The sequence below is a fragment of the Chiloscyllium plagiosum genome, unplaced genomic scaffold (genome assembly GCF_037043375.1).
Source record: "Chiloscyllium plagiosum isolate Xiang-an unplaced genomic scaffold, Cpla_swu_hap1 HiC_scaffold_17, whole genome shotgun sequence".
NCBI lineage: Eukaryota > Metazoa > Chordata > Chondrichthyes > Orectolobiformes > Hemiscylliidae > Chiloscyllium > Chiloscyllium plagiosum.
The window spans coordinates 40,597,806-40,625,585 of record NW_028270155.1 but is presented as its reverse complement, the minus strand read 5'-3'; the positions used below and the strand labels follow the sequence as shown (position 1 = coordinate 40,625,585).

Here is a 27,780-nt window from a genome sequence, read left to right as displayed (position 1 = left end):
TTATCAAAAAGCATTGTGAAGTAAGTTAATAATCCTACCATTTATGAGAAATTGGCTAGGTTGGTTGAAAATGGCCTTTCATTAGAAAGCAGAAAATAAGACGAGTGAAACAATCAAAATCAGTGTTAAGTATTTCTTGTTGTTGTGCCAAAAAGAGAGATAAAGGAGTGATTGAGCAAGTTGACTCGTATACATGAACTGTGATAAATTCTCAAACTGCAAGTTACTCTGATTAAGCAACATCTTCAGTTCTGTGTCCAATTCTGATCACCAAATTCCAGAGAAATATTCCAGCAAAGATTTAACCTACTTAAAATCCATTCACTTATACAAAGTTAAAATCAGCTCCCAGTCTCTGATATGAAGTCAAAGACCAATGACATTGATCCCTGATACTATACAGTGACTTACATTATGGGTTTATAAAGAGATGACAATTTGTAAACTTTAATGAGACAACCTAAAACCTTACGAAAAGCATACCGAAAAGCTAAGTTCAAAAAGTTACTTCATGACTAAACTATTAATAGGACAAAGGGATAGGTTCAAAATAACAAAAGGCAGGTTTAAAATAGACTTAGATTTAGATTTAACTTTAACTTTAGAAAGAAGCTCCAGCTGGAGATCCTCTGCTCCACACCCACTTTCTCTTTCGTTATTCTTTTCTTGAGTTTTAGTTTAAACTTCTGACTTTAGATTTCCTCGAAGGGGAATGAAGAAGGCAACTCCCCAGCCAGAGGATCACTCCCCAGCGAATCCTAGACTGGAAGTCACCACAGAGATGTGAGGCCCTTGCAGATTGGAGACAAGGCCTTGGGTTTTGAAGCCCATTGTAGCGTGCAGACTTGGTGCTGGCACAGACTAGTGCGAAAGGACTGTAAGTCAATTACTTTCTTTGTCTTTATGTTTACACTGGACTTTTACCAATTATTCTTTCAATTTTGTATCAAATACTTAAGTATATTGTACCTAAAATGGTGCCATAAGTAGTAACATTGCAAACTTTTTGCTGCACTCATTCAGTTGCACGTGACAAAGCTAATTCTTGAATTTAGTTTCTGGACTCAACACTACATTCAGCTGTATCAGATTGTATTTTTTTTTCGAACAATAGCTGCTTGTACATTTCTGTTATTGACACTTACAGCCCTTCTGGAAACAGGTTGCCAACCCACCTTCCTCCCATTGCCTGCCATCCATCACTGGGGGGGGGGATGATAAGAGCTTGCAATGACGACATTTTAATGCGTCGGGAGTGAACGTCATCACGCCGCGCCATGAACAGTAAGTCGTTAACTCGCCGCCGTGTTGGTGGGATTCTGCGGGTTGGTCGCGGAAAGCTCCGGGTCTGTAGCACTAACCGAGTTCCTATTACATCCCCCCTCCCCCTCAGCCGCTGGCTTTTAGAATATCGGCATTTCCGACCGTTAGGAAAGGCGCAGAGTCACGGAGCTCCAGAGAGTTCCTGGTCACTGGCCCCACTTGTCCCAGTGTGACATAGATATTGGTGAACGGGCTCATTAAAACTCCAGAAACAGGTCCAAGGTTCATAGAGAATAAATTTCAGTTAGCAAAGCCCTTCTCATCCTCATTGATGGACTTCATAGGCACTGCTTCATTTTACATACACACTGCTAGCAGCCAGCTTTTTCTGCCTCTGGATTGCCTCAACCTCTCTGGTAGTTCCGATAATCTCCAGATGCCTATTTCTCAATTAAAGCCGTAAGCAGTGACATAGCAAACTTTTTGCTGCACTCATTCAATTGCATGTGACAAAGCTAATTCTTTAATTTAGTCTCTGGACTCAACACTACATTCAGCTGTATCAGTTAGTAACCAGTGTTTTTATCTTTTTTCAAATAGTAGGTGCTTGTACATTTCTTCCAGAATAATTAGTATTTAAAGCCGTGTTTGGTTCCAACTACTGTAACATCTATCTATGGCTCTGGAATTTTCCTAGCTATGATATGACACCTAGTCCAAAAGTGGTGAACTTTACAACCTTGATTTAAGCTTCATTCTCATTTCTGACCCATTGTTTTCTACTGTCTCCAACACATCTGTTTGCCCCAATTTTTATACCTTATACCCCTGCTGAATCTCTGAAATTCCTTTTACTTTGAAGACACTCTCCACAACTTCATTTAGCAAAGAGTTCATAATCTGTGTCTTCCCTGCATGCTCCTCTCCCCATTCAGCTTAACTGGCTTGCTGTAAATTGATTTTAAAACTCCATCTTTAATTCAGAGGAACAGGAGTAAGCTATTCAGCCCCTCGAGCCTGTTCTGCCACTTACTGAGATCATGGCTGATCTGTGGCCCAAACCCAGCAATTGCTGGAGAAACTCAGCATTTTTGGCAGCATCTGTGGAACGAAAGTATTAATTCTGCTTTCTCTCCATATACCTATCTTTGTCAAAAATCGCTTAAAACCTTTGCTTTACAAGAATTTATACACCCCATTTAAAATTAATGAACTAACATCAACTGATATTCGTAGAAGAGAGTTTGAAACTGCTACCACACTTTTGTATGTAGAAGTCCTTCCTAATATCTTACCTGAGTGGTCTAGCCCTAATTGTCAAATTATGCCCCCAGTTCTAGAAACAGCAACTATTGGAAACAATTTATCTTTATTCTGTCTTTTCCTGTTAATTTTCTTGAAGACCTTGATTAGATCACCCCTTAACCTTAAAGGAAATAAAGAATTGTCAATGCTTGAAATTGAAGCAAAAAAAAAACAGAAATTGATGGAGAAACTCAACACATCTAATAGCATCTGTGGCAGGAGAATCAAAGTTAACATTTTGAGTCCAGTGATACTTGCCCCCCCCAATTAATCTTAAATTCTAGAGAAATTTGGCCTAATTTGAATAATCTCAACCCCTGAAGTCCAGGTATCATTCAAACCTAAATTGTTTTTGCTCCAAGGTCAATATATCCTTCCTAAGGTGTTCCTATGATTTGGTTCTGCTACACCTCTGTGATCTGTCAGCTGGATATGTGTTTAATGTTTTCTCCAGTGTTTATGGTTTATTCTGTATTCCTCTGTTCCTTTTCCTCAGTGATTTTGCTACTGTTTTACATAGTGATTGCACTGTAATTTGAAACAATGTATCGTGTTTGGATGTCACCAACTTCTGGTTCTGTCAAAGTAGCTAACGGTTCCTATTGTCGAAGACTGTGGTACAGGAGAAGCACATCCGGTCTAGTAGTATCAGAGGAGCAGGACAATCGATGTTTCAAGCGTAAGCCTTTCATCAGGAATCGTCTCCTGCTCCCTGACTGGCTTTGCTTTTCTAGCACCACACTCTTCGACTCTGATCTCCAACATCTGCAGTCTTCATTTTCAATAGTTCCCATTTGCAGAATTACAAAATAGGAATAATAATGTAATAATGCTCATGATAAATGGAAAATTCCTTGCTAATAATTCCAAATTAGCCAAATTTCTGTAAATTTCTCATTTCTGAAAACAAAAATGATTCATGAGATGTGTGGTTTGCTGGGTGGAACAGCATTTCTTCCCTGTTCCAATTTGCCTTGAGAAGTTGGCATGATTTATCTTAATGTACTACTGCAGTCTGTTTGGTGTAGGTATACCCACCACTCTGCTGATGTCAAGCTTTTGATCTAGTGACACCAAAGGAGTGGCGATATATGTGCAAATCATAACAAGTGATTGGTTAGCAAGCTGCCTACCAAATCAGCACAGTTATACCACAAGCACAAAATCATGCAACAGTGCGCAAGCCATGATTTTACACCAAGATCGTGCTGTGAAAGAACACGCAAAGCGTTTGGATATGGTTAAAGCTGTTGGAAAGTTAGGTGTTGTTGATTGGAGCGAAGGTGAAGTTGCTGTAGCAACTGGAAAATCATGGCACGAAATAGAATTTAGACAACCCAAAGAAGTGGGAGATTTCGCCATCAAATTTGGCCATCATTCTGAAACACAAGGTAAATACCTTGGGACAATACGCCACACAGGCATTCTCTCCAGCAAGGAAGAAAGTGAGAACGATTCCTTATCCAACAAGTTTTGCTAACATGATTCAAGTAAGCTTGAGCAGAGAATGTTCCCATCTCTAGCTTGATCCCAAAGGAAAGTGGAGTCACCCTGATAAAGCAAGGCACATGAAGTTCACCTGCTGTAATGGATGGCTGAACCGATTCAAGGTGAAGAACAGCATTTGTCCTCTAGACGGTGAGCAGTAAGAGTGTGGCATTTATGGCAGAAAGGATATGGTCTTGTCCATGTTTTGAACAGATATGTACCAAGAGACATTTTTAACATGGATGAAAGTGGACTGTTTTTCCAAATTTCTTCAGCTCACGTTTTGATGTTATAAAGGTGAAGCATATAATGGTGGAAAGTGGAATCAGGAAAGTTACTACAGGTGCACAATCCTTTATCCGCAATGCTCAGGACTAGCTGGGTTTTCGGAATTCACAATTTTTCGAATTTCAGAATAAGTGGCAGTTTGGTGAAAGTTTTAAAAATCTTTCCAAAGAAGACTTACTGTGAGTTAAATGGGCTCTGAAACAAAAGTGAGGCCTGCCAGTGCTGGGCCACACCCCCACACATTATCTGAGTGACACGCATCGATTGGGTGTGGACTTGGGTTAACTGTTTGCATGCCAAACAACCTTGTTAATGAGAAAAAACTTCACAAAATAACCTTCAGACTTCTGAGCTTTTTGGATTTCGATAAAGGTTTGTCTACCTGTACTGTAGTCAGTATCAATATGAATGGCACTGAAAAGCTGCAGCTTCTTGTGACAGGGAATCCATGATGCTTAGGGATAAAAGAATTGTCACATGGAAAAATTTGGTTTAATTCAGAAGAATCACCTGGACTTAATAAGGGAAAAGTTGCCGAAGAGATAAAAGCCGAAGGTTGATGAGGACAAGAATGTTGATGGGGTGTACATAGACTTCCAAAAGATGTTCAAAATACACTGCACTGTGCCAACTCAGTCCTGCCAGACTTGAGGAAAATTCTCGGTCATGGAGCAAAAGGGACAGTGGCATTGTAGATGTAAATGTGTTTGACTGAAAGGCAAAGAGAGTAATGATTAGTAGCTGCTTTTTGTTTTGGCTGGAGGCAAGTTTGTAGAAGGGAATTCTCCAAGGGTAGGAATTGGGACCAGTGCTTTTCCTGATGTATTTTGATTTGATTTATTATTGTCATATATATCGGGATAGAGAGAAAGTATTTATATGCTATACAGGCAAATTATACCTTGCATAAGTACATCAGGGTAATAGAATAAAATACAGAATGTCGTGTTACACCCACAGAGAAAATGCAGGTAACATAAGAGGTCCATTCAAAAATTTCAACAGCAGGGAAGAAGCTGTTCTTGAATTTGTTGGTACGTGTTTTAAAACTTTTGTATCTTCTGCCCAATGGAAGAGGTGGGGGGGGGTCTTGGATTATGTTAGCTGCTTTACCAAGGTCACGGGAAGTATAAACAGAGTAAATAAATGGAAGGTTGATTTGTCTAATGGATTGGGCTATGTTCACAGTTCTCTGTAATTTCTTGTAATCTTGGGCAGAACAGTTGCCATATCAAGCTGTGATGTATCCAGATAGTCTGGTCAGCGCAACATGGTGGGCCGAAAGGCCTGTGCTATAATGTTCTATGTTCTAGGATGCTTTCTGTGATGCATCTATAAAAATTGATTAGAATCATTGTGGACATGTCAAATTTCGTTAGCCTTCTGAGGAAGTAGAGGCATTGATGTGCTTTCTTGACCACAGTGTGAACAGGGATGGACCAGTACAGGTTGTTGGTGCTATTTACTCCCAGGAACTAGAAGCTCTCAACCATCTCCACCTCAGCAGCATTGATATAGACGGGATGTCCGCCACTTTTTCCTGAAGTTGATTACCTTTGCTTTGTTGACGTGGAGGGAGAGGTTGTTGTCTTTACATCATGCCACTGAGCTTGCTTTCTCTTTTCTGTAATCTGCCTCATCGTTGTTTAAGATCTGACCCATCACATTGGTGTCATCAGCAAATGTGTAAATGGAGTTACAGCAGAATTGGCCACACATTCATGAGTGTGTAAGGAGCTGAGAGTGCAGCCTTGCAGGGCACTGGTGTTGAGGATTATTGTGGGCAAGATGTCGCCTATCCTTACTGTTTTAAGCCTGAGGTTCAGGAAGTCTAGAGTCCGGCTGCAGAGGGGAGAGCAGAGTCCTAGGTTTTGGAGTTTGGATATGTAAATGATCTAGAACTTGGTATGGAGGGGATAGTTTCAAAACTCCTAAGTGCCAGCCCTGCTGAGTTTTCACCATCCGCCCCACCTCTCTTCTGTTTTCCTCGCCGCTTCTACCCCCCCAACCTCCCCAAGACCCCTCCCTCACTGAGGATGAACGATCAGTCCTCAGTAAAGGCCTGACTTTCATTCCCCTCCGTTCACGCATCAACAAATTCAATACACATTGTGGCATCGAACACTTCTTCCTCTGCCTCCAGCTCACTTTTTCAATCAAGACTCCCGCCCACCCTCCAAGGACCCCTTCACCCGCCTTCAACACACCCCATCCACTTGGACACCCCGTGCCAGTCTGTTACCCACTCTTGACCTCTTTATTTCCAACTGCCATCGAGACATTCACCGCCTCAACCTGTTCACCAACCTCTCTCACTCCAACCTCTCACCCTCTCAATGCGCAGCCCTCCACTCCCTTTGCTCCAACCTCAACCTCCTCATCAAACCAGCAGACAATGGGGGTGCAGTCGTAGTTTGGCACGTTGACCTCTACACTCCTGAAGCCAGGTGTGAACTTGAAGACACCTCCTCCTACCACCCCCTCGATGATGACCCCCCCCCCCCCCATCTCCAAACCATCATCTCCCAGACCATACACAACCTCATTTGGGATAAAAGGTTCTTTTTCGGAATGGCAGCTGGTGACAAGCGGTGTCCCGCAGGGTTCAGTGTTGGGGCCACAGTTGTTCACATTATATATTAATGATCTGGATGAAGGGACTGGGGGCATTCTAGCGAAGTTTGCCGATGATACGAAGTTAGGTGGACAGGCAGGTAGTACTGAGGACGTGGGGAGGCTGCAGAAGGATCTAGACAGTTTGGGAGAGTGGTCCAGGAAATGGCTGATGGAATTCAATGTGAGCAAATGTGAGGTCTTGCACTTTGGAAAAAAGAATACAAACATGAACTACTTTCTAAACGGTGAGAAAATTCATAAAGCCAAAGTACAGAGGGATCTGGGAGTGCTAGTCGAGGATTCTCTAAAGGTAAACATGCAGGTTGAGTCCGTGATTAAGAAAGCGAATGCAATGTTGTCATTTATCTCAAGAGGGTTGGAATATAAACGCACCGTTGTGCTACTGAGACTTTATAAAGCTCTGGTTAGGCTCCATTTGGAGTACTGTGTCCAGTTTTGGTTCCCATACCTCAGGAAGGACATACTGGCACTGGAGCGTGTCCAGCAGAGATTCACACGGATGATCCCTGGAATGGTAGGTCTAACATACGAGGAACGGCTGAGGATCCTGGGATTGTATTCATTGGAGTTTAGAAGATTAAAGGGAGATCTAATAGAAACTTACAAGATAATACATGGCTTGGAAAGGGTGGACGTTAGGAAATTGTTTCCGTTAGGCGAGGAGACTAGGACCCATGGACGCAGCCTTAGAATTAGAGGGGGTAAATTCAGAACAGAAATGCGGAGAAATTTCTTCAGCCAGAGAGTGGTGGGCCTGTGGAAGTCATTGCCGTGGAGTGCAGTGGAGGCCGGGACACTAAATGTCTTCAAGGCAGAGATTGATAAATTCTTGATGTCACAAGGAATTAAGGGCTACGGGGAGAATGCGGGTAAGTGGAGTTGAAATGCCCATCAGCCATGATTGAATGGCCTTACTTCCACTCCTATGTCTTATGGTCTTATCACCTCAGGAGATCTCCCACCCACAGCTTTGAACCTCAGAGTTTGGAAGCCCCACACTACCCGATTCTACCTCCTTCCCAAGATCCACAAGTCTGACCCATAGTCTCAGCTTGCTCCTGCCCCCACCCCCCCACCGAATTCATCTCCACCTACCTCGATACTGTCCTATCCCCCCGATCCAGGAACTCCCACATACATGCAGGATACTACCCATGCCCTCCACTTGTTTCCCTGGACCCGAACGCCTCATCATCGCAATGGACATCCAGTCCCTATACACCTCCATCTGCCATGACCAGGTCCTTCAGGCCCTCCACTCCTTCCTCTCCCGACATTCCCACTAATACCCTTCCACTGACACTCTTATTCGTTTGGCTGAACTGGTCCTCACCCTCAACAATTTCTCCTTTGAATCCTCCCACTTCCTCCAGACGAGAACGATAGCCATGGGCACCCGTATGGGCCCCAGCTATGTCTGTCTCTTTGTCGGCTCCACAGAACAGTCCATCTTCCGTAGTTACACCGGCAGCACTCCCCACCTCTTCCGCCGCTACATCGATCATTGCATCGTCGCCACCCATTACACTGTCAGCTACCTTCCCTAAGCCTCACCCCTTCCCATTTATCTCTCCACTTTCGAGGCTCACAGCCTCATTCCTGATGAAGGGCTTTTGCCCGAAATGTCGATTTTCCTGCTCCTTGGATGCTGCCTGACCTGCTGTGCTTTTCCAGCACCACACTCTTGACTCTAATCTCCAGCACCTGCAGTACTCACTTTTGCATAATTTCAAAGTTAGCAACTGACAGAAAACTTTTAAGCATGCTGTGAGGAAAACCATGTAGAATTTTAGAAGGATGTTGGTAGTGCGAATTGAACAGCATATCAAGATCAATGTGGTGAAGTGAGAGCTGATGCACTTGATTAAAGACCATGGAGAAACCATACAAAGTAAAGGGTAACATTCTAAAGAGTGTGAAGGAGCACAGAGACAAGAAACTATGTGTTTATAAGTCATTAAAGGTGGTAGGACAGGTAGACAGAGATGTAAATAAAGCATACACTATACTGAGTTATATTAATTGGGGCATAGGGTACATGAGAAAGGAGGGAAATGCTGAGTGTTTATGTAGGACAGCAGTTAGACCTCAGTGGAGTATTGTATGCAGTTCCGGGCACCACACTTTAGCAGGAATGTGAATACATTGGAGAGAGAACAGATGAAGTTGTCAAAAATGTTCCCAAGAATGAGAAACTGCACTTAGGAGGAAAGTGGGGATGACTGAAGGGAGATTTGATAGAAATTTTTAAAATTATGAGGGGTCTTGATGGAGTAGATTGGGAGAAACTTCCTGTGGGTAAATGGATCATGGTCCAGAAGCAAACAAATATTAAAGGGTTTTCCAAAGGAAGGAAAAAAACAAGGTGAAAAAATCATTTTTACACACTGCGATTGGTCTGTCTTTGGAATTTATTGCCTGGAAGTGTAGTGAAAACAGGTTCAATTGAGTCACTTGAAGGAATCGGATAATTATTTCATTAGAAATAACATGCAGGGTTCTTGGGAAAAGGCAGAAGTTTGACACTAAGTCAAAATACTCAGCAAACCGGTGCAGATACAATGGGACACGAATGGTCTCCTTCACAAGTAATTCACAAATATCAAGTCACTGCGCACAGGAGTAAAACTAACATACCTGCTTGGTTGATCTCATGCATTTTAAAAATGTGGATCAGGAAATTACACAAAATCAGCTCAAGGAAAGGAAGCTTATCACCATGACAGACAAACTGCCCAAAACATCCCAACATCCATCAAGATCTTCGCCCCCTCCCTTTTAGCTATAACATCACAGAATTGGTCATGGATGTTCAGAGCAAGAATAATTAGATTCAGCAAGCAAATACAGGATCGCCTGATTACACTTCAAAAATCATCTTTAAATTTGTGTCTTTTTTTCTGGAATCTCCATTTATGCTATACTTTTTCTTTTACAAAATCTATGTTGTGTTTATCATTAGTTTGGCATGCTTGCCTTTATTGGTCAGGGCCTTGAGTATAGGAGTTGGAAGGTCATGTTCCAGCTATATAGGTCATTTGTGAGGCCACCTTTGGAATGCAGTATTCAATTCTGATCTCCCTTCTTTAGGAATGATGCTGTTAAACTTCAGAGTTCAAACAAGATTTGCAAGGATGTTGCCAGAATTGTACAAAGTTTAAAAATCACAACACCAGGTTATAGTCCAATAGGTTTAATTGGAAGCACACTAGCTTTTGGAGCGACGCTCCTTCATCAGGTGATAGTGGAGGGCTCGATCTAACACAGACTTTGTGTTGAAGGTGTTAGCCCCGTGTTCTCTGTCTATGACCTGATGTTTAGATTGATTCTAATCTAAAAAGCGAGATAACAGAGTTTTACATAAATTCGTGCAGTTTTTGAGCAAAGTACAATGTAACTCTGCAAGTACAAATTCACCCCACAAAATATATGTGTGCATGTGAGTCTTTGTCTGTGTTTGTGTCTGTCTGGGGTGGGGGTTGTGAGTGTGAGAAAGTGTGTGTGTGTATAGTGAGTGCAGAGTGTCTTAAGTCTGTGAGGGGGTGCATGTATGTGTGGGTGTCTGTGTGTACCTGTGTGTGTGTGTGTGTGTGTGTGTGGTGCAATGCAATGGTGGTCACCTGTAATGTGACATGAACCCAAGGTCCCGGTTGAGGCCCTCCCTATGGGTACCAAACTTAGCTATCAGCCTCTGCTCGGCCACTTTCCTCTGCTGCCTGTCCCAAAGTCCACCTTGGAGGATGGTCACCCGAAGGTCCGAGGCTGAATGTCCTGGACTCCTCTGCTGCCTGTCCCGAAGTCCTCTGAGCTCAAAAACTGCATGAATTTATGTAAAACTCTGTTATCTCACTTTTTAGATTAGAATCAATCTAAACATCAGGTCATAGACAGAGAACACAGGGGGCTAACACCTTCAACATATTGTCTAGCTATCACCATTGTTAACAGCTAACCCGAGAATGCAACTTTTAAAAAAAAGGTTTTGTGATTTACAAATGAAAGAAGTGAAACTATCACTGTATTCTAACAGATGAAAGGCTTAACAGACAGACAATTTTTTAATGTATAATTTCAGTTACATCACACTGCAAATTTTTGCTATAAATTCTGTGTTACGATCGAGCCCTCCACTATCACCTGATGAAGGAGCGTCGCTCCGAAAGCTAGTGTGCTTCCAATTAAACCTGTTGGACTGTAACCTGGTGTTGTGTGATTTTTTTTTTTAACTTTGTACACTCCAGTCCAACACCGGCATCTCCAAATCATGGCCAGAATTGTAGGATTTGAGCTACAGGGCGAGGCTGAATAGGCTGGGGCTTTTTTCTCCGGAATGTATCAAGGTTTATAAAATCATGAGGGGCATGATAGGGTGAACAGCTAAGGTCTTTTTTCCCCAGGCGAGTCCAAAACTAGAGGGCATAGTTTTGAGGTGAGTGGGGAAAGACTTTTAAAAAGACCTGAGAAGCAACTTTCTCACGCAGAGGGTGATATATATATGGAATGATCTGTCAGAGGAAGTGATGGAGGCTGGTACAATTACAATATTTAAGAGGCATCTGGATTGGTACATGAATGGAAAGGGCTTAAAGGGATATAGGCCAAATGCTGGCAAACAGGACTAGATCAATTTAGGATATCTGGTGGGCATGGATGAGTTGGACCAAAAGGTCTGTTTCCATGCTGTATAACTCCAAGTCATGTGTTTGTAAATAGAATAACCTTTAAAACACTAAGTCCACATAACAGCCAGAGCCATAAATCACCCTGTCATTTACTTTCATGCATTTATGTATATATCTTTTAAGTGTTCTCAGTCAATAAATAAGCCTTCTCATTTGGGAGCTTTGGTTTTGTGACTGAATCATTCTTCCACTAATTAATAAGAAAGATTGTTCTGAGCTGGTATAGGAAGAAATCACTAACCCACACTTTGTTCTCCTTTCGAGTAAAGCATCATGTTGGTTCTGTTAGTGGTGAGTGGGTGTTCACTGAACTATGGCAATTAATTCTGTTGTAAAGTGAAGGTTCTCATTTCACAGCAACGTGTGCTTTCACAGCAATTGGAAACACTATGATTTAATAATCCAATACACAATGGCTAATTAAGGTGACAGCAAGAAGTAGTATTGAGGAATTTGTCTTATTTTCATTGGATTGTGCAGGTGGACAACAGTTTACTATCATTTTATAATACACCATCATTTTGTACATTTGGGGCAAACTGACATATTTGTTTTAAGTTACCAGTACAAGTAAATATTAATGAATTTTCAGTGCTTATAGTGCTTTTGGAGGCAATGCATGTGGTATCATGTTTATTTAGAAAACAATCAGCTAGTACTGTATGGCCTGAACTTCATAAATCTGCAGTTGGTGAGAATTTTTATCTTGGAATGAAATTAAAGTGAATAATCAACTAAAACCTGTTTCTATTTAATCAACATTTTCCTTCATTTTAAGCAATTTAATCAAGCGGACATGCTTCTCCTTTCCAGAGCTGAAAATATCAAGCAAACAGTTCTGTCAAGATTTCTCCACTACCACCAAATCTATTTATTCTGCCAAAGGTCTTGTTGGATACAAGAGTAATGGTTTTGAGGTTTTCTTCCATAGCAATGTGATGGTGATTCTTCGGTGCTCATTTGAAAAGGGATATTGGATTTGAGGCATTTTCTGTAGGCTGTATATTTGTGATTTAATATGTAAAAAAAGCTTGTTTTCGTGACCAGACTTTACATTTTGCACAAGCTATTCATTTATTTTGTTTGTGTTGTCTTTCTGCCTTCTCAAAACAGAATTTCTGTGATTTTGATTGGGATTTGAAAATATCAATACTTAAACTCATGAATGCATCCAAATATACATTTTAATTATTTTGTCCCTTACAATTCTCTAAAGTTGGCTGCTAAAAGTGACATCTGCATCACACATTAACTATTATTTAGTTCTAATAAGTGTCCCACTTGTTGCTTTATGGTGTTCTAAATAAGCTGCTTAGATCTGACTGGTCTAATAAACTTTTCAAGAAAATCTCAAGTTCTTAAAATGCTTACTTTTACCTTGGAGAACAAGGCCAGAAAATGTGCTGATGTGGGAATAATACAATTGGGAGTCGGCTCTGTCCAGTCAGGGATCAATGGAAATGGAATCCTGATAAAACACCAATTAATTCTGGAATTATTTTTGTAATTAGTGCTTTACACTTTTTGTTCAATGACAAACTGGTTAGGCAATAACATTAGGCTTTATATTACTCTGCTTACCTCTGAATTGATTTTTGATTTGCTCAGTGACCAACAGAGTGTTTCAGAAGTTGTTTGTCATGCTGTGAGTGTCACTGGACTTGATGTGTTGTGCAAATTGTACAGCTTCAGCAAAACAAGTGCATGTCCTATTTGGCAGATGACTGAAATGAAAACTTTTAAAGAGGCTTGTACAAGGAGCAGTCACATACAGGGCCTACAAGTAAATCAAGTATCACCTAAATTGTGTGGGATATTTCTATTAATATGTTAAATCGATTTTGGAAAAATGCACATTAAAATCTCTTTGTTTTAGAAAGCATGCAACTGGGCAAAGATGTTGCTGTGGTTTTAAATCGGGGTTTACTCTTCTCCTTTTCTTTCCCTAGCCCCATCAACAAAATAAAAGATTCCTTAAGAAGTCATTGATGCATATAGCATGGAAAGAGACCTTATGGTCTTTAGCAGACAAATACGTTACTTTAGCCAGACTTTACTACCAAAAGATGTCACAAATCCTTCTCAGAAGTACCATAAAACTTTCCTGATAACTAGTATGTTTGGAGCCCATTGTGGCATCAAGTCAAATAGTCAAAGCAGGTTCAGCCTCTGATCTGTGCAGAGTTAAGCATCTTAGCTTGGAAGAACTTCGGGTGTGAAGGGAATGAAAATACCCAGCAGATTTGTTGTTTTATCAATGAATTTCATGAAGTTGTTCTGCCTCTGATCTTAATGGGAAGTAAAGTTTTGCTTTGCAGCTTCATTAAGTTTTTTTTTTAATATAGGTTTCTGCATCATGTGTCACATTTGCCAAAGATCCCATCAGAATATTTTTGATTAGCAGAATAAATGCAAATTTACATTTCAGTTTGAAATAATGGTGCTTTAGCGTGATTTAATAGGCATCTTTTTTTTTGTTCTTATTGCCATTTTTTTACCCAGTTTAACTGAAGGTTTTTGTTTCCCTGTAGAAGATGTCATTTATAGGACGATTTCAGCGAAAGAGACAGCTCATTTGGACATTCAGGTATATGCTACTTTATAGTCACTGCTGCCCTCTGGTGTTTCTGTGTTGTCAGTGCTGAGGACAGCACAATGAGAGGTTGAGCACAACAGTCACTACCTTCCAGTTTCAAGATAGTCAGAAAGTATACGTATGACCCAAGATGCACATTAGGGATTTCGCAGAAATCCTGATTTGCTGACATCCATGGATGGTGTGTGACTTGGCGAGGAAGTTGCAAGTGGTGATAGAGTCTTAGAGTTGTACAGCACAGAAACAGATCCTTCAGTTCAATTCGTCCATGCCGACCAGGTATCCTAAATAAATCAAGTTCCATTTGCCAGCATTTGGCCCATCTCCCTCTAAATGCTTCCTATTCATATACCCATCCAGATGCCTTTTAAATGTTGTTTGCACCAACCTCCTTTGGCAGCTGATTCCATACATGCCCCACCTTTAGCATGGCAAAGTTGCCCCTTAGGTCCTTTTTAAATCTTTCCCCTCTCACCTTAAACCTATGCCCTCTAGTTTTGGACTCCCCCATCCTGGGGAAAAGACCTTAGCTATTCACCCTATCCATACCGCTCATAATTTTGTAAACATCTATAAGGTCATCCCTTGGCCTCTGATATTCCAGGGAAAATAGCCCCAGCCTATTCAACCTCTCACTATAGCTTAAACCCTCCAAACCTGCTAACATCCTTGTAAATCTTTTCTGAACTCTTGCCAGCTGCACAACATCCTTCATATAACAGGGAGACAATAATTGAACGCAGTAGTCCAAAAGTGGCGTAACAAATGTCCTATGCAGCCACAACATGACCTCCCAACTCCGATATGTGCTGACCAATGATGTTCCTATTCATTTCCTGCCTTTGTTCTTCGAGGTGGTATAGTTGCAGGTATGGAAGATACTGTCAAAGGAACATTGGAGAGTTGCAGCAGTGCATCTTGTAGCTGGTGTATATTGCTACCACAGTGCATTAGTGTTGGAGGAAATGAATTTTGGAGATGGTGAATAGGGTTCCGACAAGCGTGTTACTTTATCCTGAATGGTGTCAAACGTCATGAGTATTGTTGGAGCTGCAGTCATCCAGGTAAATGGAAAATATTCCATTACATTCCTGCTTGAGCAGGAGAAATGTGAGGTAAATTACTCCCTACAAAATTCCCAGCATCTTAGCCATAATATTTAAAGTAGCTATATCCCTTACACCTGCTGATTGACATTGAGGTTCCCCCTCCCAGGGTACATTCGATGTCATTGCCCAGCTCAGTGCTTCTGTCAACTGGTTTTCACCACTACCCAGGGTCAGGAGAAACTGCAGCAGCTTTCCTTGCTCATGTTAGACTTGAGGCCATGAGGCTATAAGGATCCAGAGTCACTGTTGACAACTTCCTACCAACTGTATGCCACTGTGCTTGCACCTCCAGTGGGTGTCTCCTGAGAGTGCAACAGGACATACCAAAGGAGAAGGGTGATGATGGTGCTAAATTACAAACAATATCTCAGACAAGATTATGACTTGGTGAATGTGATTATAATCAAACTATAGTTTGACTATTCTGTGAGATAGCTCTCCCAATGTTGACACAAGTCCCCAGCTGTTAGGAAGATTTTGCAGGGTTGACAGGACTGTGTTTGTTGTTGCCACTTCTGATGTCTATGCCAACCATGAGTGTATCTGGTTTCTTTCTTTTTGTTATTGATTATGCCTTATACTTTGTATCTTATAATTGTATGTAAATGTGCACAGTAATAAGTGATGACTGTATAATTTCATAACAATTTAGTTACATTCATAACTTTAAAACATATATTGCTCTAAAGCAAAATAATTTTAATATTCGGTGAAGTCAGACATTATTTGCTTGGGGGAGGTGCAATTATCAACCCCCAGGAAAAGTTGTTTTTAGCTTTCAGATAATTCTGAATTCCTTCTGACAGCCTCAGGGATCCAAACAGGCTGAAGCATTTGTCAATGCCTTTCTCAAGAACAGTTTGCCACGGTTGAGTGCTGAGCAGATTCAGACACACTTACACAGAAAAGCTGTTATTCTCGAACATGTCTTAAAGAGACGTAAGAAACAGAAAAGGAGAAAAGCAAAATGTTTGTCTGCCAAAGAGAGGCGGGAGTTGAGAATATTTGAACTTAAACCAGAAGAACAGAGGTAAGAGGGTGATGTTGATGCTGAGAAATTTTTCCTTCGAGTTTTGAATATCTAAGTTGGTACATTACAAAGTGAAATCTGCAATATTGATTTGTGGTGCATTGGCTCCTAGTTTCTACAAACATTGCTGCTTTGAATTTCATAGAGCATTAATTGACTGAGAAAATGCTGTGGTTACTGATGGACACAAAGATTCTTGAAGTCCATTTCTCATGCTGGACATGTGCTTTCTATCCATTGACAATAATCTGAACTGTTGCAGATGGTGATGATCTACAATCAGGTCTGCTATGCAAACTGAGGATCATATATTGTTGAGAAAGTAGAAAAATTCATTTTTTAAAACACACAGGAGAATAAAAATTTTTAAAAATCAACTTTAATTAGAAATCAGTGGTAGTTATACAGAGAAATTCTGGTCCAAGTTGTGACCGTGACATTCATTTATAACTTGGAGCTTTGAAAATGCTTCTTGATCTGTGTATTAAATACGTGAACAACAGCATTTCTTTTTGATTTCATATGGATTTGTTGTCTGTGGTTATCTTAATCAAATGCTGGATAGTGTTAAGACGGACCCGCGGGGTCCCGTCTTTGCGTGTTCTTTCGGAAGGAGAGACTCACACTGGCAACTATGGTTAGACGCAGACAGCGGTTTATTCACAGAATCTTAACTGGTACAACGAATCTACAAGCATGCATTCGTTGGAGAAGGCGTTCTGTCTTCTCGTTCAAACTTGACACAATTATACTTCGCGCTGCCTGGAGTCCCCGGTCAGTTCGCCTTCCCCATTGGTCCATTCATCTGCGCGCGCTGGGGATCCGTCCTCCTATTGGCCGCATCGAAGTGCCTGTCCAGCTCCTGCTGTGCTTGACAATGGCTCAGCCATCCCTGGGAGTGGTTCCGATCCCGTATTCAATAGTTCATTGTTTCAAGGAATTACTATGCCTCTGACCGGCTAGCCATTTTCAATAGTTTCAGTTTAACTAAATTGTCAATTACACTTATCAACTTTAAACTTAAATAGAGCCATTCACACTCAACAGTTACAGGTTCCGATAGAGCAATTCACACTTGTCTAACAGTTACAGATTCCGATCGGTTTCTTTATTAATCCCGAGTTTTGATGGGGCAATTGATACTGGCTGGTATTTACAGGCTCCAAGATTTAATTAACACTATGCATATCCCTTACAAGCTCCAGCTAGGTAGTCATGCAGTCGCCAGCAGCAGCTCGTTTGGCTGTTGTTAACCATTTCAGGGCTAGAAGTGTCACCCTCCCTAGCCCTACATTAAACACCCCAGTGAAATCTCCCCAACAATAGGTATAACCTAATCTCTGCATTACCTTTTGTCATTGTCTGGGAGAAAATACAATTAAAACAGGAATACTAATGTAATTTATTTTCAGCTTTTAAGCGTAACAGTTGAATTCTTTGTAATGTGGTCATGAACCTTGTTTTGTACTCTGAGTTAACTACATCAGATACATCTCCTCTGTTTCAAAAGGATTTCTGTGATTTTGTAATTCTTTCCGACTGGATTGGTAGGATTCAGATTGTTAATTTATAGGTGTCACGATACTGAACTATATAATTCTTTCTTTTTCCAGATATGAATTGTTTCTCCCCTTGCATGAGTTATGGAAACAATACATTCGTGACTTGTGCAATGGCTTCAAACCTGACATGTAAGTACAATATTTGTACTGTAAAATGGACACATTCACTGTCATTGGCTACTGAAGTTTTCTATTGTACCTGCATGAAATTGGAAAAATTAGATTACTTAGTGTGGAAACAGGCCCTTCGGCCCAACAAGTCCAAACCGACCCACCAAAGCGCAACCCACCCAGACCCATTCCCCTACATTTACCCCTTCACCTAACACTACGGGCAATTTAGCATGGCCAATTCACCTAACCTGCACATTTTTGGATTGTGGGAGGAAACCGGAGCACCCAGAGGAAACCCGCACAGACACAGGGAGAATGTGCAAACTCCACACACACAGTCACCTGAGGCGGGAATTGAACCCGGGTCTCTGTGCCACCGTGCCGCCCATAAAGACACTTTGATCTCACACGTGGTAAATGTTGATGGAGCTGTTTGGGAGTCCAAGTGATCTCACAATAATCCATCAAGAGTTTAATTAGTATTTCAAGCACTGATTATTAAAATGATGTAATTATTTTGGGATAAAAATGCAAAAAGGTGTTTCATAGAACATAGATTAATTTTCTCCAGTCTTTAATTGTTGCTTCTCAATCAATGTGAAAGTTTGAACTTAAAATATTATCTAAAAGTCTTGCTCAAATTAATATTGCTCTTAAAAAAAAGCTTTAAATCTATGAATGTGCCAGTTGCCCTTGATGTATTGCTCATATTATTGCTGTAATAAAGGATTTTGTTCTTCTGGCTAGCAGGGTAGGGGCAAGATGTCCACTTTAATTTGAATGGTTTTTGGATCAGGAAGAATATCTCTCAATTATTTTGCAAATAAAATAATTAATTTATGATTTATTTAAAAGGCATTGCCCACAATTTGTTTTCATTAATTCTTAGGGTGTGGGTGTCTTTGGCTGGCCAGCATTTATTGCCTGTCCCTAGTTGCCCTTGAGCAGGTGGTGGTGAGCTGCCTCCTTGAACTGTTGCATTCTGCTGGTTGTGGGTTAACCCACAATGCCATTAGGGAAGGAATTCCAGGTTTTGACTCAGTGACAGTGAGGGAATAGTGCTATTTTTCCAAGTCAGGATGGTGAGTGGTTTGGGGAACTTGCAGGTAACGGTGTTCCCATGTATCGGCTGCCCTTATCCTTCTAGATGGAAGTTATAGCGGGTTTTTGGTGAATCTTTGGTGAATTTCTACAGTGCAACTTGTTGATAGTACATACTGCGGCTACTGAGTGCCATTGGTGGAGAGTAGTTCTTGATAAGTGTAGAAATGTGGTCAGTGTTTTCTGACAAATACAGGAGCAGATTGGAAGGCAGATTTTGGAAAAGTGCAGAAGTAACAAGGTTGTTGTCATGGGTGACTAACTTTCTTAATATTGAGTGGAACCTCCTTAGTTCAAATAGTTTGGATTGAGCAGTTTTTGTCAGCTGTGTCCAGAAGGGTTCCTTACTCAATATGTAGATAGTCTGACTAGAGGGGAGGCCATATTGGATTTTGTGCATGGCAATGAACCAGGCCAGGTGTCAGCTCACTCGGTAAGAGAGCATTTTGGTGATAGTGATCACAACACCCTGACCTTTACTATTCTCATGGAGAGGTATAGGAGCAGACACTATGGGCAAGTATTTAATTGGGGGAGGGGGGAATTACAATGCTATTAGGCAGGAACTGGGGCGCTTAAATGGGGACCAGATGTTCTCGGGGAAATGCACAACAGAAATGTGGAGGTTGTATAGGAAGCATCTGCTGATACCGCTGGACAGGTTTGCCCCACTGAGGCAAGAATGGGATGGTAGGGTGAAGGAACGGTGGGTGACAAGGGATGTGGAACATCTCATCAAGAGGAAGAAGGAAGATTACTTAAGGCTGAGGAGGCAAGAATCAGACACGGTTCCAGAGGGTTACAAGGTAGCCAGGAAGGAACTGAAGAACAAACTTAGGAGAGCTAGAAGGGGACATAAAAAGCTTTAGCAGGTAGGATCAAGGAAAGCCCTAAGGCATTTTACACTTATGAGGAGCAAGAGGATGGCCAGAGTGAGGGTAGGGATAGTGGAGGGAACTTGCACCTGCAGTCGGAAGAGGTAAGGGGAGGTCCTTAATGAATACTTTGCTTCAGTATTCACTACGGAGAGGGACCTTGATGTTTCTGAGGACAGCAGAAAACAGACTGATATGCTTGAACAGGTTAATGTTAAGAAAGAGGATGTGCTGAAACGTTTGAAAATCATAAGGATAGATAAATCCTCTGGGCTAGACGGGATTAGATTACAGATTACATTACAGTGTGGAAACAGGCCCTTCGGCCCAACAAGTCCACACCGACCCGCCAAAGCGCAACCCACCCATACCCCTACATTTACCCCTTACTTAACACTACGGGCAATTTAGCATGGCCTGCACATCTTTAGACTGTGGGAGGAAACTGGAGCACCCGGAGGAAACCCATGCAGACACGGGGAGAACGTGCAAACTCCACACAGTCTGTCGTCTGAGGCGGGAATTGAACCCGGGTCTCCGGCGCTGTGAGGCAGCAGTGCTAACCACTGTGCCACCATGCCGCCCACGGTTACTACATTTACACGGTTATGCAAGGTTACTACAGGAAGTGAGGGAAGAGATTCCCATGCTTTTGGCGATGATCTTTGCATCCTCACTGTCCACCGGAGTAGTGCCAGATGATTGGAGGGTGGCAAATGTTATTCCCTTGTTCAAGAAGGGAATAGGGATAATCCAGGGAATTGCAGACCAATCAGTCTCCCGTCTGTGGTGGGTAAAATATTGGAGAGGATTCTGAGACAGGATTTATGATTACTTGGAAAACCATAGTTTGATTAGAGATAGTCAGCATGGCTTTGAAAGGGGCAGGTCATGCCTCACAAGCCTCATTGAAATCTTTGAGGATATGACAAAACACATTGAAGGTAGAGCAATGGATGCAGTGTACATGGATTTTAGCAAGGCGTTTGTTAAGGTTCCCTATGGTAGGCTCATTCAGAAAGTAAGGAGGTATGGGATACAGTGAAATCTAGCTGTCTGGATACAGAATTGGCTGGCCCATAAAAGACAGAGTAGATGGAAAGTATTCAGCCTGGAGCTTGGTGACCAGTGGTGTTCCACATGGATTGGTTCTGGGACCTCTGTTCTTTGTGATTTTTATAAATGACTTGGATGAGAAAATGGAAGAGTAGGTTAGTAAGGTTGGTGGAATGGTGGATTGTGTGGAGAGCTGTTGTAGGTTGCAACGGGACATTGACAGGATGCAGAACTGATAGGTGGCAGATGGAGCTCAGCCTGGAAAAGTGTGAAGCGATTCATTTTGGATGGTTGAGTTTAAATGCAGAATTCAGGGTTAAAGGCAGGATTCTTGGCAGTGTGGAGGAACAGAGGGACCTTGGGGTCCATGTCCATAGATCCCACAAAGTTGCTACCCATGTTAATAGGGTTGTCAAGAAGGTGTATCATGTGTTGGCAGGGGGAATTGAGTTTAAGAACCACAACATTATGCTGCACCTCTATCGAGCCCTAGTTAGAGCATACTTGGAATATTGTGTTCAGTTCTGGTCACCTCATATAGGAAGGATGTGGAAGATTTAGAGAGGGAGAGAGGAGATTTACCAGGATGCTGCCTGCACTGGAGGGCATGTCTTAAGAAGAGAGATTGGAGCGAAGAAGGATGAGAAGCAACTTGATAGAGATGTACAAGATTATGATAGGCATAGATAAAGTGGATAGCCAGATACTTTTTCCCAGGGCGGAAATGGCTGTCACGCGAGGGTATAACTTTAAAATGATTGGAGAAACGTTTAGGGGAGATGTCAGAGGTTGGCTCTTCACATAGAGTGGTGGTTGCATGGAATGCCCTGCCAGCAGTGGTAGTAGAGTCAGATACGTTAGGGACATTTAAGCGATTCATGGATAGTCACATGTAAGGGTATGTAGGTTAGTCTGATCTTAGAGTAGGATAAAAGGTTGGCATAATATCAAGGGCCGAAGGGCCTGCACTGTGCTGGACTGTTTTATGTTCTATAACTTGATTCCAAATGGCAGGTAAATCAGGGACATGGCGTGCTTTGATTGAACTATTAACGTTTCTGGTAACCCTGGGAGTAGTGAGGCTTGAAAATCAGTGCAGTTTCCAAAGTGGGTGTAATACTTGCCACATTAATAAAATAACAATTAATTTTGACTAATTAAAAGTGGCCGGTCTCCATGGAAGTTGTTACAAATATGGAAGAGTTAGGGAGAATTTGATAATTTTGTATCGCTTCTATCCTGAAATCTTAAAACTATAATTTTTTAAAAGGTCTCATTTATTTTTGGCTAAGCTGAATATAGTATTGTAATAAATGCTTTATTGCATTTCAGATTGCTGATAAATCCCACAGAATAACAACTGACTAATATGTAATCAATTGCCAATCTTGTTGCTTTATTTTTATCCTTTTGTTTTAATATTTTTAGGCAGACACAGACGATCCAGACCAAATTAATGAAGGCAGATTTTCATGGAGCCATTGTGACAGGTGCACATATAGTTAGATTTGGCTTTTAATTTGGCAAATTGTGAAGAATCTGCAGCAAGGGATATAAATCCCAAGACCGAGAACATGCAGCAATTTTGTGTGTAAGGTAACATGTTTGACTCAGCTAAATTCGTCAAGTAAAACTGGAAAAGCTGAGGCTGTTCTCCTGAGAGTGAAAAAAAACCTAACAGGCAATTTGGTACTGATATTCAAACAGGTTTAGAATGAGCAGGTACAGAGAACTCCTTCCAATAGATAGTCAACAATCGGAGGGTACAACTTTGAGATTATTATAGCAATAGAAACAAAGGTGACTTGAGGAAAATTTATTTACATAGTGATTACTTGGGATTTGGCATGCACTACCAGATCATTTTAATGGAAGTGTGTTCAATGGTAGCCCTCAAAAGAGAATTGGGTAATGTGAATTTATCAAATAGAAGTAGAAGGAGGCTATTTAGGCCTTTAGGCACACTCTGCCATTTATTAAGATTATGGCTGATCTGAACGTGTTTCAAATTCCATAAAAAGAAAAAAAAGTCCTCATTTCTTCCAAAAGAGGGCAACCCCATAAAGGGTGCCTTCTACTTCTGGACTGACCCACAAAGAAAAATATCCTTTCCACAACCGCTTTGTCAACATTTTTCAGGATCTATACACTTCAATCAAGTCACCGCTCACCCTTCAAACTCCAGCGGAAACAAGCCCAGCCTGACCTAATATCATTGGCAACTCCAGACATTCCAGGTGTCCATCTAGTAAACCTCCTCTTAATCTCCACCAACCCACTTACATCCTTCCTCACATGAGGAGACCAAAGCTGCACACACTGTTTGAGACATGGTCTCACCAATGCCTTGTATATCTGAAGCGTAATATCCATACGTTTACATCTGATTTCTCGTGTAATAAATTATAATCTCAAATCAGCTTTCTTGATTTGTATGTTAGTTTTTTGTGACTCATGCACTTGAACAGATAGATGTCTCTGTCTCTCAGAATTCTGAAGCCATTCTCTATTTAAGTGACACTCTGCTTCCTCATTTTTCCTGCCAAAGTGAACACTTCACACTTTCTCACACTATATTCCATTTACCAGATTTTTGTGCCACTCACTCAATCTATCTGTAGTTCTCTGCAACGTCTTTGTCTTTTTCATGGCATATTTTCCTATTCATCAATTGTAAATACTTGGAGGAGGAAAATGTCATGGATATTGGAAAAAATGGAGGAATGAGACTAACTGAATTGCTCTAAGAAAAAGCTAAGGCAGTTGTGAACAGCTTCTAGCCTGTTCTTGTGCTGTACTGTTTTAAACGACAAACAGCTTTACTGACTTCTACTAAGAGTCATTAATTTCTTTGTCTTTGGTGCAGATTACCATAACTATCAAAGTGCTGTTTCTTAGCAAGTCTTGACAGTGTTGAGCAGAAGAAAATATATTATAAATAATAAACATTATCTCGTCTTTAAAAGAAAGTCAAAGGGAGTGAAGGAAATATTGCAGCCTGTCCCTTTGATAAAGTCTTTTCTTTTAAAGTTAATTCTCAAGTATGCTTTTCAAAAGATATACTGAATGCTGTAAATGTGTGCCATGGAGTAGAATCCTTCAACTAATGCTGGGAAGGCATGAGTAGGTAGCATAATTTGTCTTCCACATTGCTGAATTGTAATTCCACTTACACAAACTGCCTTCTACCTTATTTCATCTGATCCTATCAGAACTTCCTTTCATTCATTTCTCCATCATGAATTATCACTAGGATCTGGAAACTATTTCCTGAAATGGTGGTGAAAGCAGATTCAGTGGTAATCCTGAAAAGGGAATAGAGTAAATACATGAAGAGAAAAGAAATCACAAGACTGTAGTAAAGAGCACAGGAGTAAGGTTGAGTGAATTGTTCTCCCAATGAGTGGGCACAGATGTTGATGTCAGTTTGCATTCACCATTTTTTTGCATGTGTAACATCATCTATTGTACATTCTAACATGGCTGTGGAGGCTCTGCAGACCTGCGTGGTTTTCCACGGTGTAGATATGAATTGTTGGATTTTATTGGGACTGCCAATCTTTCTAACTGCCTTTTGTCCTCTCCTTTTCTTTTATGCTTTGAGGAAACAGTGCCACTGCTTAAGATTGTTTCCTAGTTTATGTCTCCCCATCAGTTGTCAGCATGAAACATTTCCTGCAATACATTTTCAAGAAGTCCTTGAACCTTAATTTTGGCCTATCATGCAGTCAGTGTCCAAGTTTAACTTATGAATACATGACCACCTTAAGGATTTTGTCATCAACAACCGCAGCCAAATGATCACTTTCTGTGCTGTAGTTCCATTCCTGTGGAAGAGTGGATTTTTTTTTTAACAAATGTAGGGATAACCGGTAGAAATTGTTAAGTCTTTTTTGTAAACTATTTTCAGATGCAGTTTGTTTTTGTAAAATAGTTTGACCTATTAAATAAGCTGCCATTCAGCTTAATAAACCAACTATCATTCTATCTCAGTTTCTTTTCAAAAATAGGAACAAATGATTTTTATATCAAATCTCATGGAATTTAAAGTTTTTTCTCTATTGATTTATGGCGCATCAGCACCTAGCAAATTTTTGACTTCAAGTGTTTGAATTTTATTTTTTTCCAGATAAATTATTAGGTCCAGCAAGTTTCTGAAATACTAGATTGATTTTTTTTTGAAAAGTGCACATGAGCAAGTAATAACTTAAACATGTCATTCTCTCTGCCTAAAGAAGACTACAGCTAAATATTTTAGTGTGATTAAATTTTTATATTGAAAATCTGTTTGCATTACAGTGGTGAAATCCAAATGTCCTTCCTATGTAGGGGCCACAGGCATTATTTTGCAGGAAATGAAGCATATATTCAAGATTATTACTGAGGAAAATAAACTTAAAGGTACTGTTGCAAATTTTGGATCTGTCCGATAAGTGTATTTCACAGCCTTTACAATGGAAACTTTACATTTACAGATTAGTATCTAGCTCAGTTGTAGCATGGCTCATAGCAAACAAAAAACTCAAGGATAAAGAGAATAAGATAACTCTTGCATTTGTCCACATTTTATATTGTGGTATATTATCTCTGATTCTTAAGCTTAGTACTTTTCGTAACAGCTAAACACTTTTCGCAAAGATATGAAGTATTAATGTTGGAAACACCGCATAAACTTTACAAACAGCAAGCTCCCACAGACACAAAATGATTAGAATTTTTTTTCTGTCTTTTGAGGGATTGGATTTAGCTGGGACACTGGGGATGATGTCTTTGCCACTTTTTCAAACTCGTGCCAACAAATCTTTTGCAACTATCTGTAGCAAATAATAGGCCAATTTGAGAGGGTGCAACTGGCCTCCTCTCTGGTATAGATAGTTGCAAATTATCTGTAGGCCAAATAGGGCCTTGATTTACTATATCCTCCAAAAGAGAACACCTCCCACAACTTAGCATTCTTAGCATTGGACTGGAGTGTAAGCCTTTGTTATCTTTATGCTTAGTTTCTAGAGTGGGACTTGAATCAGAACTGAGTGCAGCCAACTAAGCTGCAACTGGAAGGTTTCTAACCAGTTATGAGCTGAAAACACAAGTACTTTACTTTGCAATTTCCAGCTTTTCTACAAAGCTAACTGGACTTAGGTTACTTTATCCTCATTCCCTTAGTGTACAAAAACAATCAGCATAATAATAAATGCTGTATGTGCTGTAAATCTGAAACAGAAATTGCTCGAGAAACTCGACAGGTCTGGCAGCATCTGTGCAGAGTGAAGCAAAGTTAATGTTTTGAGGACAGTGATCCTTCAAAAAATAATCAGCAAATTGATCGCTGGATCTACTTCTGGTCTTGGGTTTGGCCAAGTAAATTAATGTTCCTTCTTGGATAAAGGTATTCTAGCAATTATCTTATACTGTTAACCTCTCCTTCATACATGCTGATTTATTTGGTAAACAACACATTGTTGCAGTCTGAAATGGTATATGATAGAAACAGTCAACAACTTCTTTTATCTATTGTTTTTCTCCTTCCTCTGAGTTGTGAAGGGACCTAGACCTGACTAAGTAAAAGGTAATCCTAATATCTGTATTATTGAAACTCCTACTATTGTTCAGCTGTGACAAAATAGCTATCAAGCCTGACAGGGTTACACAATGTACTGTCCTCCTGTGGTCAGCCTGTTTCTGGCAGAGGAAACCAAAGTACAGCTGAGCGAGTTAAAGTTCCGTTAGTTAGTCATATTCCATCATCTGCGTTCAGTGAAGTGTGAACTCCAGGGACTAAACTCAATTTGAACTTTGTAGCTAATTGCAGTCAAAAGCAGTTCATTAGAAGTTTTATGTGGATAATTGGTGGGTTGCAAAGCATAAATTAATGGTTGGTTTTGGGCTTTTCAATTCCTTTTGTTAACAGTTTATAATCACTCTCCGATAGCAATTATTCTCTGTTTTACATAAAAATTGTAAATGTTATTTTTTAAAAGCATTGATTCTGTTGTGGCAGCAACATCACCAGCTGTGGCTCCTGCATATTTTTGTTACAGCATAACTTTTGTTGTCACATATTAAAATAACAACAAAAAACTTGAAGTAACTGGACTTCATACAATGTTCTAATTACTTAATTTTTTTCCCCTTCTGCTACCCAGTTATTCCCAAGCAAGATAGTATCTTCAGTGTGGAAATCGACGGCTTTGTTTCCTATATCTATGGTAGCAAGTTTCAGCTGAGATCAAGTGAACGTTCTGCCAAGAAATTTAAAGGAAAAGGAAGCATTGACCTTTAAATCCAGGGCTGTGCAGCTGGTACAGCTGCAGACATTGACTCCTTAGCATGGCTTCATTGGAAGAGATGTGGCCCTGTATGTTTAATTGTAACAATAAAAACATGAATTTATTATCTTGCTTTGTCAAATTTTTAAAAAGCAAACTTGCAGTTCAGTTTCATGGAATGTTGGGGCGGCACACTGGCTTGGAAGAATGTTACCGGTTGCAGGGGAACTTGGATAAACTGCAGAATTGGGCTGAGAGGTGTCAAATGGAATTCAATGCAGCTAAATGTGAGGTGATGCAGTTTGGGAAGAATAACAGGAAGGCAGAGTACTGGGTCAATGGAAAGATTCTTGATAGTGTGGATGTGCAGAGGGATCTTGGAGTCTATGTACATAGATCCTTGAAAGT

The 27,780-nt window shown here is 40.7% G+C and overlaps 1 protein-coding gene across 3 annotated transcripts; it reads left to right on the top strand.

The window, feature by feature from the left end:
• Window positions 1-1,262: 1,262 nt before the first annotated feature.
• Window positions 1,263-27,496, top strand: pop4 (POP4 homolog, ribonuclease P/MRP subunit). 3 transcript variants are annotated; one of them, XM_043706885.2, is made up of 7 exons: window positions 1,263-1,284; window positions 14,195-14,250; window positions 16,175-16,398; window positions 18,012-18,089; window positions 22,535-22,596; window positions 25,406-25,507; window positions 27,250-27,496. In XM_043706885.2, the coding sequence occupies exons 1-7, from the start codon at window positions 1,278-1,280 to the stop codon at window positions 27,384-27,386; spliced, it is 666 nt and encodes a 221-aa protein (XP_043562820.1). In that variant the 5' UTR covers window positions 1,263-1,277; the 3' UTR covers window positions 27,387-27,496. The 3 variants fall into 3 exon arrangements, with proteins under 3 accessions (XP_043562820.1, XP_087851999.1, XP_087852000.1); XM_087995873.1 differs by lacking the exon at window positions 1,263-1,284 and adding an exon at window positions 4,122-4,206; XM_087995874.1 differs by lacking the exons at window positions 1,263-1,284; window positions 25,406-25,507 and adding an exon at window positions 4,122-4,206.
• Window positions 27,497-27,780: the final 284 nt, after the last annotated feature.